Source organism: Drosophila rhopaloa, unplaced genomic scaffold, assembly GCF_018152115.1.
Source record: "Drosophila rhopaloa isolate 14029-0021.01 unplaced genomic scaffold, ASM1815211v1 contig_178, whole genome shotgun sequence".
NCBI lineage: Eukaryota > Metazoa > Arthropoda > Insecta > Diptera > Drosophilidae > Drosophila > Drosophila rhopaloa.
Window position 1 is genome coordinate 222,272 of NW_025335059.1, and position 12,113 is coordinate 234,384.

At 43.0% G+C, this 12,113-nt stretch overlaps 2 protein-coding genes across 2 annotated transcripts in view; one reads left to right on the forward strand and one right to left on the reverse strand.

Annotated features, from left to right (window-relative positions):
- The first annotated feature begins 833 nt into the window (after positions 1 to 833).
- The window catches only part of LOC108047856 (heterogeneous nuclear ribonucleoprotein Q), a 50,819-nt gene continuing 39,539 nt past the window's right edge, over positions 834 to 12,113 (forward strand). The window contains 1 exon segment of the mRNA XM_017128227.2: positions 834 to 1,338. Coding sequence (XP_016983716.2) covers positions 1,326 to 1,338 — 13 coding nt within the window. The 5' untranslated portion in view covers positions 834 to 1,325.
- Positions 1,348 to 6,375, reverse strand: LOC108047855. The gene is made up of 7 exons (XM_017128222.2): positions 5,308 to 6,375; positions 4,954 to 5,249; positions 4,717 to 4,897; positions 4,502 to 4,619; positions 3,429 to 3,958; positions 3,030 to 3,147; positions 1,348 to 2,945 (listed from the first exon to the last, which is right to left on the reverse strand). Exons 1-7 carry the CDS (start codon positions 6,219 to 6,221, stop codon positions 2,679 to 2,681), a joined length of 2,424 nt encoding a protein of 807 aa, XP_016983711.1. The 5' UTR covers positions 6,222 to 6,375; the 3' UTR covers positions 1,348 to 2,678.

Below are 12,113 nucleotides of genomic sequence, written 5' to 3' on the forward strand. Positions count from 1 at the left end.
TAATTTAATACTCATAATTATTACGAAATTGTGTAAGGAATCGAAGCCAATTGTTTTAGCAATTATATACATTAATTATAACGGCAATGAATAGTCAAATATTTTAAAGTGGATTCACTCAAAGGCACACCTTAAGAAGGGATAGAAAACGAAAAACAGTAAAATCCAAGTTATTTAAGGAAAATAAGATAGAAACGTCACCGAGAAAATTAAATGTTCACCCGGCTAAGAAACCCATTAAACTGTAAGCTCATCTAGCCACTAGATCCAAATGGTTTTTCATTTAAACGTAACCTTAACTGAGGATTGGATTTTTGTTAAAGTTTTTTATTTGAACGTGAACTGAATGTGAACCGGGTCAAAAACGAATCGAAGTATTAGTATTTTTTAAATGTTTATGTGTTGTTCGTAATTTGAAATTCGAAGTGTTGTAGAGTCGAAATAAATCAACGAGGATACTGTTGTATTAACGCGACCGCCTCTAGTTTGAACCAATCCTGGGGTTTCCCTAATGGCGCATTCAGAGTTGTCGCATGTTATATGAACTAAGTTGTGTAGCCACATCCAATAATTGATTTTGTGATAGTTTTTAAAAATGTTTGATAACCAACTGCATACACTACTTTTACCTACCCGCCCGAAAAAAGAGGCAATGGTATAGCTGGGATGTATTTAGAACACACAAAAACCGAACACGAAATAAATAGTTAAAGAAAAACTAAATAAACGTTTTATTTACATTAATTTTAATGGCAGCATGCCATGGACCATTTTTCAATTGTCTACAGAAACGTCAGGGTTGAAGGAAGTTGTAAATGTCTCAGTATTAAAACATCAACCATTCTGATTAAATCCCCCTCCAAAAATTTGTTAAAATTCTAAAAGGATCAAAAAATAAATCAAAGTCCAAATTAGAAATTACTCTTAATATTTCGTGGATAGGAATACCGACTGTAATCCGTTCGATAGCGGAAGCCAATTAAAATCGAACCGAGCAGTCCAGTGATCGCGAATATACACAAGATAAAGAAATCGGAGGAGAATTTGCGACGCTCGGCGATTAGACGGGCGCCGTGAATTTATTTTGGTGTTCTAAGATCTTTTGTATTTTGTTTTTGTTCTCTATAATATCATATCATTGTGATATCATTTCGCACTTTTATAAAAGCTGATAAATTCAAACTTTGGATTTTGATTTTTGATTTGTGCACTTCGATCGTAATACGTTAAAATTGTAAAGCGTGACGAAAAATTCAAATCTTAAGAAGACCCGAAATCGGAAGCGGAATTAAATTCGACTAACGTTGGGGACATTCGCATGCAAAATGAATAAGTTTGGTAAGCAGATTGTTTTACTATAAAATCATATATTTGAACATTGTGTATATGCATTGCTGTTTAATTATTAGGCACTTAAAATCTAAACATTAGGCTACAAGGGAATGTTGTAAAAATTCTGCAATTTTCGTTCAAGGCACTTAACACTAAGATAGATACATAATACAAAATAGACTGCTCATTGGACGGACGTTCGATATAGTCTGCGGTATTAATGATATTCAAGAACAAATGTTCATTCAGTTTTAAGGCACAATTTACACTTTTGATTAATTTTTGCTTTGTACTGATCTACAAATCTATTGGGGAATGTTAAGGGACAAGGACTTCCAAAAACAAAACTAAAAGCGGACACGGCCAGCCACTCGAACGTGTTTCCGCAGACGAGGGCATTTTTCCAAATGGAAATGGAGGAGTTGCCCGAATGCTGAGACAGTTACTGCCCACCGCTGCTGCCCTGAAATGACTATGAAAAATGTGTGAAAAAGATTTTTTGTGCCCCTGTCCAGCTACCTATGGCTATAAAGTTTTTAATGAAAAAAGCTGTAGATTTCTTTTTTGCCCTGGTAGGAGACCAAGTGGCTGATAAACTGGTTCCTGCGGCGCATAGAAAAAGTTCTCAGGGTACAGATAATAAAAATTCAAGCGCATATGATAATCAAGGCGCAAAAAACAAAAAGCGGAAAAAACGCCACAGCGGCAGCAGCAACGGCATATATATATATATTTAATTCAGGCAAAAAATCGCAACCAACGGACCATCGACGATTTAATATAAGAAAAACACGACGGCAGGCGTTGGATTTTTTGTGCCATCCGTTGGCAGGAAAAAAAGGTGTGCGTGCGGCACAAACAACCCTCAGCTTGGACCTGGACGACCTCCCCGATGGGTGTAGGTACGACTGGGTTCCGATGTTAACAGGTTTGCGATCGCCGCACACACGCACACACAGCTGTGCGACTTCACGGACATTAGAGAGGATCTCCGAAGGAGAAAAAGACGAGCTACACGGCATTTCCGTAATCTGAGCGCAGTAGGCGCGGCTGTTTGCGCTTTTCTGCCGACGCTGCCGCTTCTGCTGCTGCTCCTACCGCCTTTGATAGAAATGACAAATAACCAGATTCATTGTAATAGATTATGTCTACAACTTAATCGCCTTGCAGATAAATGATGACAATGTTCAAAGGGAGCAACGGTGGAGAGGTGAGCTGGCAGCTCGTTTTGTTTTTGGGTGTCAATTTTGTGTCTGTGTAGCTTTGTAGTTATATCTTTTGTAGAGAGATTTGATGTGAGTTTCTTTTGGACGGAAGTTTGCGTTAGTTATTTGGCGTGCGGCTGCTTAACTAAATCTATACAGCAGGGTGAGCGTGAGCCCGATCAGCGCAACCACAAGTCCCAGAGCGGATTGCAGACCCGAGGCTCCTGCCAATCGGCACTTGAACATATCGTAGCGAGTCTCGACATCATTAACGATATTTTGATACTCTGCCTCCACGAGCTGGCCGTCGTAGTAGGTGATAAGATCCTCGAAAGGATACTCGTAGCCCTGCAGGCACTCGCACTTGTAGCCTCCGGTTTCATACCCACGACCCATGATGGGAACGCACTGAAATACAATTCAGATTAGTTATTTAATTTTGGTTATAAGAGAAGAAAATTTAAAATAATGCTTATATCAGAATGTACTCACGTAGGATGACTGCTCGTCGCACTTGTGCGTGTCCTTAAAGGCATTTGGCTGGTAGTACCAATCCGGACACTGGTTGATGTCCAGCTGCATCATGTCCATAGAGACGGCCACCACACCCCTGCGCAGAGCAAACAAATTAGTCAGTTTAATTGCTTCCATTTGCATCACAATGCCAGAAGTCACAAGTCAAAAGTTAGGTCTTGTCAACACTCCAAAATTAGACAATCAAACGCAGGCATTTGCATGTGAATAGAACTGGGACGTATTCCTATTTTGGGAGTGGGACTGCGCCCTGAAAAGGGGTTTGAGCGGCCCGCGACGGCGGCACGCAGCGGACCGGCCCAACAAGTCTCTCAACCCAAACCCAACCCCTATTCCACATTGATCCCCTCTACTCACTTGAATTCCAGCTTGACTTTGAGGCTGTCCCAGCCGAAGAAGGGAGCCGCATAGGTCACCAGCCACTTCTTCACGTATCCGTCGCAGTCGAACTGCGGTTGAGTCCAGTAGCCGTGCTTGATGTTGGCCGCTCTGTACGAGTTGGGGTAGTGCTCGTACTTCTGCTGGTATTCACCTGTCTCGTTGTGCCGGATCTTGATCTTCATGTAGAAGGTCTCCAGGTCGTCAAAGTTGGTGTTCCAGCGTTGCTTGAGAAACTTGAAGTACTTCTTCTCCGTGTAGAGCTCGTGCGTTTTGTTGATGCGCGCCAGATCCTCCACCTTGAACTTCCGCGTGTTGAGCTCCGTTTTGTAGGCATAGGGTGCGAAGTAGGTGCGATTGGTGAACTTGTTGCGCTCCCAGAGCATTGTGGCCGACCAAACCTTGCTGTCGCCCAGGACAATGGCCAGGGTCTCGCCGATCATTTGGTCCTCGGTTAGCGGCTTGTCGGCCACACGTTTGCCGGAGTAGACCTCGTTGGGATCCGATACCTGCGCAAAGGGGAGAATCGAGTTCGAGTTTGAGTTTGGGGAACATTTTGGGTTTTGGGAATGAGTTTCCCCCACCGCTTTTCAATGCTAACAACTTGTGCAAATATGGACATAGAGAGCGAGCTGAAAGAAGACTCTCATCCCCATGATTTCCCTAGGTTCTCGATGCTGCTGCGGCTGGCATTTAATGAAGACGACGCCTTGTGGCGAACCCGTTTTTCGTGTCCTCGGCGCTCAAACTAATGAATTTAGCATTTGGTAATGGTTTGACACTGAATATTTAATTCACGCCGCGCGGCTGGCAACGCAGAATTGCAAATAGCAAGAGCAGCATCATCAGCAGCAGCGGTAAAAACCGAGAAACTGGCATTGCAGGAAATTCGAGGAAGTTGAATTACGCGTGGAAAATTATAATTTACACTTGAGAAGTTTTCAAGAGCCGTCGTCGAAGGCTCTTAATAGGTGTCGGGTTATCAATTATTGCTCTTCATTTAGCGTGAAGGCGAGCAGCGGCGATGGGAACGCTCTGAATCGTTTGCTTACCTGCAGGAAGGCGCTAATAAAGTTGGCCAGTCGCACAGCCATCTTTGCTTCGTTCTCAAACTGCTCCTTGGCGCCGAAGCTGACATCGCCGCGCAGAATCAGATCCTGCGGATGGAAGCTGTCAAGGGGAGAACATAATTGATTAATAAATTGGAGTAACTTTGGCTAGGTAGAATAGGGATTTCTCTACCATTGAAAACTAAGGTTTGGCTTACTTTTTGCAAGTGCGAAAGTTGACTCCATGAATGTACTTCAGCGCTTGATCTATGTTTAAATGCTCCGAATGGAGAGCCCTCGAGCCAGTGGAGTAGTTTCGATATTCCATGTGCCTGTCCAGATACTTCTGGCGTACGTGGTAGGGCGCCTTCTCCCAGTGAATGGGTAGCTTTTGGATCCCTAGAAAAGGCAACAACATTCAATTTCAACTCTTAAAAATGTTTTACAGCACCTACAGCCAATCTTAAGGCAGTTGTATTCATTGTAGTACTGCTCTGCCGAGGCCCGCTCCACAATCTCGCCCAGATAGGGTCTCCGCACTACGTTAGGCAGCCGGTAGCCCGGTTTACAGCGGCACTGGTAGCCACCGCGCCTGAATCCCCAACCGTGGAGTGGTTCGCATTCCGTGGTTTCTTTTTTACACCGCGCCGTGTCCGCAAAGTGATTTGGTCCTTTGTTGCCTTGACCCGTAGGACACTGGTTGATGTCTATACGCTCAAAGTCCATCTCAAGCACCGAGACAGCAGTGTATCTAAAAGGGATCAAAGGATTAGGAGTAGGGAATGAGGTGACTACAAAGCAAAGCTTACTTGGGGTATTCGATGTGCCGGAACTGGGTGTGTCGCGGGTAAATATCTGCAATGGGCACCACGGCGGCCACCAGCCATTTGTTGGACCTGCCACAATCGAAGTACGGCCTTGTAAACTTTATGGGACCGGGGTTTTCCTCAGAGCCAGGCGGTCCATGGAAAGTGTACGTCTCGTTGGTGTTGTTCGCATAGCGGATCTCAACCTGATAGGTGATCTTCGTGTCGTGCCGTCCCTCCACATTGTCTGGCAGCCAGGCGCGGTACCACTCATTGATCTTGTAGAGGTCGTGGGTGTAGTCCTTTGATATAGAGTCTGGATGATGGGCGCCTAGATCCTGCACGTCGAATGTGTTCCACGTGGAGATTTTCTGCAGGTGAATGGGGTCGTTGAAATCGTCCAGCCGGAATGTACGCGGTCCAAATCTCGGGAAGGTCTTGTTAAAGAAGCCTCGATACGATGAAGAATACGAGCTGTTGGGCGAGAAGTACACGGCCGAGGCGTTGATGTGTGGATTGGCGGAGACGTCGGCCACGGTAGACAGGAAGTAGTACATCATGCCGGGATCGTAGGTGTCGTTGATGGCGGGTCGAATGAATCTCGACTGGAGGATGTAGCTCCAGAAGAAGCTCCTACTCAAAGCCATATTTTGCAGATGGAGGAGAGCAGTGCGATTGGGGAACACCGGATTTACGTTGACCTCCTTGATGTCAGGCTTGTGGGACACCGAGTCCAGGGGCATGAACAGATCGGAGTGGTGCTGGATGGGGCAGTTGTCCGCGTTTACCTTGTCGAACTGCCTCTTGATCTCGTCGAAGGCATCCCGGGCCTGCCACTCGTGTTGGGCGAACACGCCCACGGCGAGTACCAGCATAAAAAGCAGGTAGCTACGCCCCAAAATCGAGGAGGGGAACATCTTGCTCTTGTTCTTCCTTACGCCTTTATTGCAAACCAAACAAACCAAGCACTTAAGTTAAAAACTAAACATAAAATCAAATTCTAGGGCGAGCCAACGCCAAGCAGCGATTGGTAATAGAAAATTATGATGCTCAGCACTTGTTGGAACTACGCCCTCAAAACAATAGTGTTGCAAAGCGACCAGTTTTGTTTGGGTAAGCGGGCTGGTTCGATTATCGAACCGATTGTGTTATCGAACTGGTGGGCACCAAAAGGGGGGAAAGTTCATTATATTCAAAAGTTTATTAAACCTTAGACCTACTGTATATATAGCACAGAATTGACAGCACCAGGCAGTTGGAACCTGGCCAAAAATGGAAATTGGCTAAAAAAGCTGACGATACCATACGTTTTAGTTAGTTAGTTAGTTTAATGGGAATTTTACTGCGGTCACGGCTGGCACATGGTTCATCTATTTAATATGGCAATTCTGCCAGGATTTCCATAATGGTTAGAGCTGATACTCTCCTATTCCAAGAAATTAAATTGGAGCATCCAGGGGAGTAGGTCGGAGCTTTGAAGGGAATTTCACTAAAGTGTGTAATTCTATTTATGCAAAATATATACAAGTAGGTTAAAAAATTAATGTAAATTTATTTGTATGCATATTCAATTTTTCTTAAAAAAAATAAATAATAGTAAACTTCTGGGTTGTATTTTACCCAAATTATATAGAAAAACATTTAAGATATATTAAGTATAGTATATAATCAAATAAATTAAGTGAATGCCTTTAATTTATAAAGGTTTATACAAGTTTTTAAATATAAGGTCAATTTAATGTATTTTATTTTAGAATGCACAGGTTGTAATGTACCCCTGCCTGCACCTTCTGGGTACGCCCCTGCCGAATGACCCTCTTGGGCGACACAACGCCCCTTCTGAATTATTGAAGTCTCCTCTGATAGGGATTGAATTAATCCAGATTCGGGTCAGCACCCAGAGCAGCTATTTTGGCAACTTTGCGGCTGTGGTCACAGCTTGTGGCTTTCATCCCTGGAGCAAGACCCATTTCCTGGCGCTATCGTTCAGCGTCAATCTGTTGTGGTCACCCTGCAGCTCCTGCTCTCCATCCTGCTCCTCATTCTGATCCTCCTGCTCCTTCCTTTTCCTGCCCCCCTTGCTCTTCCTCTTCCTCTGTCGCCACCTGCGCTAAATGACACGAATTAGTGGACGAGCTGGGTGACCCTTCCTTGACCCTCCTCCTCGGCACTCGCATTGCAGCACTTTCCATTACATTGCTGCGTCCACGTCCTGGCCATTTCGCCTGGGTTATTTATTACACCTGTCGTTCTTGTTTTGCCTTTTGTTTTCCCCTGGCCAGTCGCTTTTTTGCCAGTTGGATTACGGAGGGATCCTCCTGGCCGACAAAACTAAAATTCGGCACAAACATAATTTCCAGTTTGTCGACTGACATTTCCGTACGTGTGGGTGTATGTATCTGTGAGGCAGTGCATCGGTGTGGCATAATGCAGATAAATCTACGCGCCTCTTGCACTGTTTTATTTTGCACGTGGGAATCGCAAAATTACACCATAAAAAATTATTGTTTGATTTTTTTATTAAGATTAAGAAGAAGCTTACAAATATTTGACAAATAGTATTTGCTATAAATTTTGAAAAATAATGGCAGACATTAGTCATTTTTATTTGTTCTTCTTGTTTTTGTTCGAGATGTATTAGAATCCTTTTTGAAAACATAAATAGTTTCTAAAAAACCAAAAAATGTGTACAATAAGTATACGTCCTTTAAATCAGCTTTATAATAATTATATTCTTTTGCTTGTTAAACATCAAAATTTCTATAGTTTCATGTTGGTAGATGTAATAATGTTTTTTAGTGTGATATTACTTTGTTTTGGCCTCGTTTTGAGCTCTCCGGTGTTTTGTTTTAGTTGGCCCATTCGCTTTTTGTTTTCGTTAGCACCGGCTACTGTAATTGATTGTTGTGTAAATTCCGCCGTTGTTGTTGCAGTCTGATGTTTCTGTAGTTGTCCTAAATGGCCATGGCAATTGCTTTGTGCCAACTGGCGGAGAGAGTTTTTCGGGGGCAGGACTATTGGATGATGTTGCATGGAGAGGAGCCAGGAGATTTGGCAACGTTGCATGGCAGATAACGTTTTAATTCGGCCATGTGCCAGCGCATTAAAAGTTTGCCAACTAGGGATTGAACAAGTCGGAATATTTGAAAGTTTGACAGAAACTGATGGAAAATTACGAAAGCCTTTAGTCCTTTGAAATTCTGTTTATCGCGCCCATTTTGTTAGCTTAGCTTACATAAGACAGTATCAAATGCCGAAAAAGGAAACATTTTGGCTTAACCTTAATAACCTACTCAATTCCGCTACTATTATTTTTGTCAATAAATTGATCAGAAATATACATATGTATGTAATTAAAGAATGTATTTATTTTAAAAGCAATAACCTCGTTCTTTGAACTCTCAGCATTCTAAGTATAAGTTCGTACCATGTTCGGGATGATATAGAGAATCGCTTGTTTTCGTTTCTTGTGTTGCAGAAAATATTAATAGCCCCTCCGAAAGATTTGCGATAATATTTATCAAAAATGGTTTCCCATTTTGTTGCCTTCTAAATCAAGGCGAGGGTTCAAAAAACCAGCCAAACAAAAAGCGCAACGACGAGATAAACACAGAAAACCAAGACGAAAAAACATCTTAGAATGCCAGACAACGGACAACAATTTAAACAAAATCAAACAGAAATGGCCCGGCTGGGCGTAAATATAATAAAACAAAAGCGAGCGGTAGACAATGCCGGACAATGACAGGAGAGCCGGACAAACGGACACGGACAGCGAGTAGTCCGCACTTGGACTCGGACATTTGAGCATTTGGACATATGCAAAGCATCTCCATGGCGAGTTTTTATATTCGATCCAGTCCAATTCCATCCAATCCGATCCCTGGCGAAATCAAGTGGAGAGTGGAGTCCAAATGTGGATGCCTGTACGTCAGCAATCAGCAGCAGCAACAACAGCAGCAGCAACAACAGCAACAACAGCAGCAACAACAGCAACAGCAGCAACAAAGCAAGGCAAACGGCAGCAACACCGCATACAAAAGCGGCCTAACACAGAGCAAAAATGTTTTTTTGTCAAGGGTGAATGACCCAGAATCAAAATCCACAAAGTCGTCGACGTCGTCGCTGCCTGGCTGGCTGTTTGCCTGGCTCCTGCCCCTTGCCGCTGCCCCACCTCCTCGCAATCCTCGAGTGAATCCTCATGCAGCAGAAAGCAAAATCGGCGGAGTCTTCGTGCGTTTGGCTCGTTTCAGTTTTCGTCATCCTCGAAACACGCCGCACCTCTCGCTTTTCTGCATCATTTTGTTTTGTGTTCGCGATGGTGATGGTGATGGTGATGTTGCTGGTGCTGGTGCTGGTCTGGCCCCCTATGGCACCCCCTCTACGCCCCTGGCTGTTATGATTGCCGTTGCCAGACGATAACCCAAACCAAAAACGCGCAAAAAAAAAAACAAAAATAAAGAACGCAAAAAATATATAGCTAAAAGCAATGAATTTGAACATTTTTGCAGCATTGCACACGCGACTCTCGCACGCTCGCTCAGCCAGACAGTCTGAGAAATACAATTGGGGCCCACTCGCAGATACAGATACATCTACATTTACAGATACTAAGTGTATAATTCTGCGCTCTCTGGATTTTCTAAGGCCCCCAAGTGTTATCGGGCAACCCGAGAAGCGTTAATTGCCGCTGTGTTTGCCGAGATACACGTTTACTTCTCATTGCACTGAGCTGCGGAAGGTATTCATATGAAAGTGGGGCTGGATGACCCCGATTCATTCTTTAGCCGAAATGTTATCCAGACCTTCTATCTCCTGGTTAAAACTTGACTCATGCTTACAGGTTAATGGCTTAGTGCTGAGATAACCTACTTAAAAATGTTCGTTACTATTTTTGTCTTGATTTTAGAAACTTTAGTGATTGCACTTGAGCTAAAGTTTCCTGGTTGTTATAAGCCAATTAAATCAGGTTATAAAGCGGATTAATGCATTATTTGTTCTTTTTTAGATGTGTGTGATATAGTTCCAAATTGAGCAGCATTTGGAATTTTGGTTTGAAAATGTTCGTCATCTTTAGATTTATTTTTTAATTTTATTTTTTTCGGCAACATGCGCTATTTTTAAATGATTTGATAAAATTATTTATTTAACATTGTTAAAATACCTAAGCGAATTTTGTAGCCAATCTTATTTAATTGAAAAAGCTATAAAATAAAGATTTATTTAGAAATCGTTAAAAATTATATTATATTCAAGGTGGTATTTTTCAACTGTCTATAATGAAAAATAAGATATTGTTTTATAATTTTTCAAAGGTAAAAAATAAATTTAATACTATTTTTCCGAAATCAAAGTAAAGGTAGTGGGTTTTATAATTTTTCAAAGGACAAAAAAAAAATTGTCATTACTATTTTTCCGAGTGTGCAAACCCGAACAAAGCGGCAATTAAAGTTGACCCAAGACGATGTCGACAAGAACCAAAAGCCCGCTTGTTCGGCTCGTCCTGTCACCTAATTTCCGTTTTAGAAAACATGTCCTCAGCCCCGGCCGAGAGGCACTTGAGAAGCCCTCGCCCTTCCCCCTCCGATCCTGTCTGGCCGTCCTGACTACAACTAGTTCTGTCAGTCGGAGGACGAGGACGAGGACGAACAGGACGACGAAGACGACGACAGCAGCAGCAAATAATTTTGTAATTCAATTGTTGTCCTTCTCCGCATATGGCGTGTGTGCCGTCAGGGTCCTGCGGCAGGTTCCTTTGGCTAGCTGCGAGGCAAGTGGCCTAGCCAGACGGCTGTTGGTTCTTTGACTTGTCCTGCTCCCGTTTCGAGGACCTACGACAATAGCAAAAGTTGCCAAGCACAACCGGAAAAGGAATGGCCGACAAGCAGCGTCGACCTCGGTCGGTTCCTTCAGTTCCTGAAGTCTCAGCAAATTGCAGTCGCTGGTGTCCTGGCCCCTTCCGCCTCGATTCCCCGCTCTAGACGGCTCTATCCTGTTCTATCCTGTTCTATCCAGTCGCCTTCCTGTGCCTCAGTTGGCAAACAGTTTTCACGTTACCTGCTGCAAAGCCCTAAGTGGCAACATTTTCCTAGCCTTTACATTGCGACAAAAAATATCTATTAAACATTATCCTTTTACCATTATCTAAATCAATATTATGAAATGAAGGTTAGTTTTTTCATTCGATGTTAGTTGAGATTGGAATTACTATAGTTTTGGTTTAAACAAAATAACATACAGCTAAAAATTTTACTTAATTTAGAATTTTTGTATGTGTCTATTCTTTCTATTTTTAGTTTTCTGTATATTTTTAAAATAATATAAATATATAATAAATATAATCATTTTTTCCAGTCCATCTGCTATAAATACCATCTCAAACTTTTAGCATTGTGCACGAACTTGTGCCGTTTGTCCTATTTGGAAAATGTTTGGATCTGAAAGCGGAGACTTTTAATTAGGGCTGGCTATAGACTACTTGAAAAGCAGCGATGATCATTACGGGGCTTGAGGTGTCTTTTGCAGGAGGACTGCCCAGTTGGAGGCAGGCTCTCATCATCGATGGCTGGGCCAGGGTTTTTCCCATGGCTGCCCATCGCTTATCCGCCATGTAATTTATGCGTATTAATTTCATCTGTGGCCTATCCGGCTTCCTGCCGCTGCGATGGCACAATGCAAATTGCTTCGCTCGCTCCTTTTTGCGGCTCGTTATGCATTTTGAATTGGTCCTCGTTCGATGTCCTCTGTCGGTCATTGCATCCCCACGCGGCATATTGACCGGCACAAAAGATACGGCCTGGCCGCAGAAA

Excerpts from the sequence above, each read along its gene's own strand:
- LOC108047855 (XM_017128222.2), bottom strand. The coding sequence starts at position 6,221 with ATGTTCCCCTCCTCGATTTTGGGGCGTAGCTACCTGCTTTTTATGCTG. Across the intron at positions 4,898-4,953 it reads CAACTGCCTTAAGATTGGCT|GGATCCAAAAGCTACCCATT; the intron begins GTAGGTGCTGTA and ends TGCCTTTTCTAG. Across the intron at positions 4,620-4,716 it reads AACTTTCGCACTTGCAAAAA|CTTCCATCCGCAGGATCTGA; the intron begins GTAAGCCAAACC and ends TCCCCTTGACAG.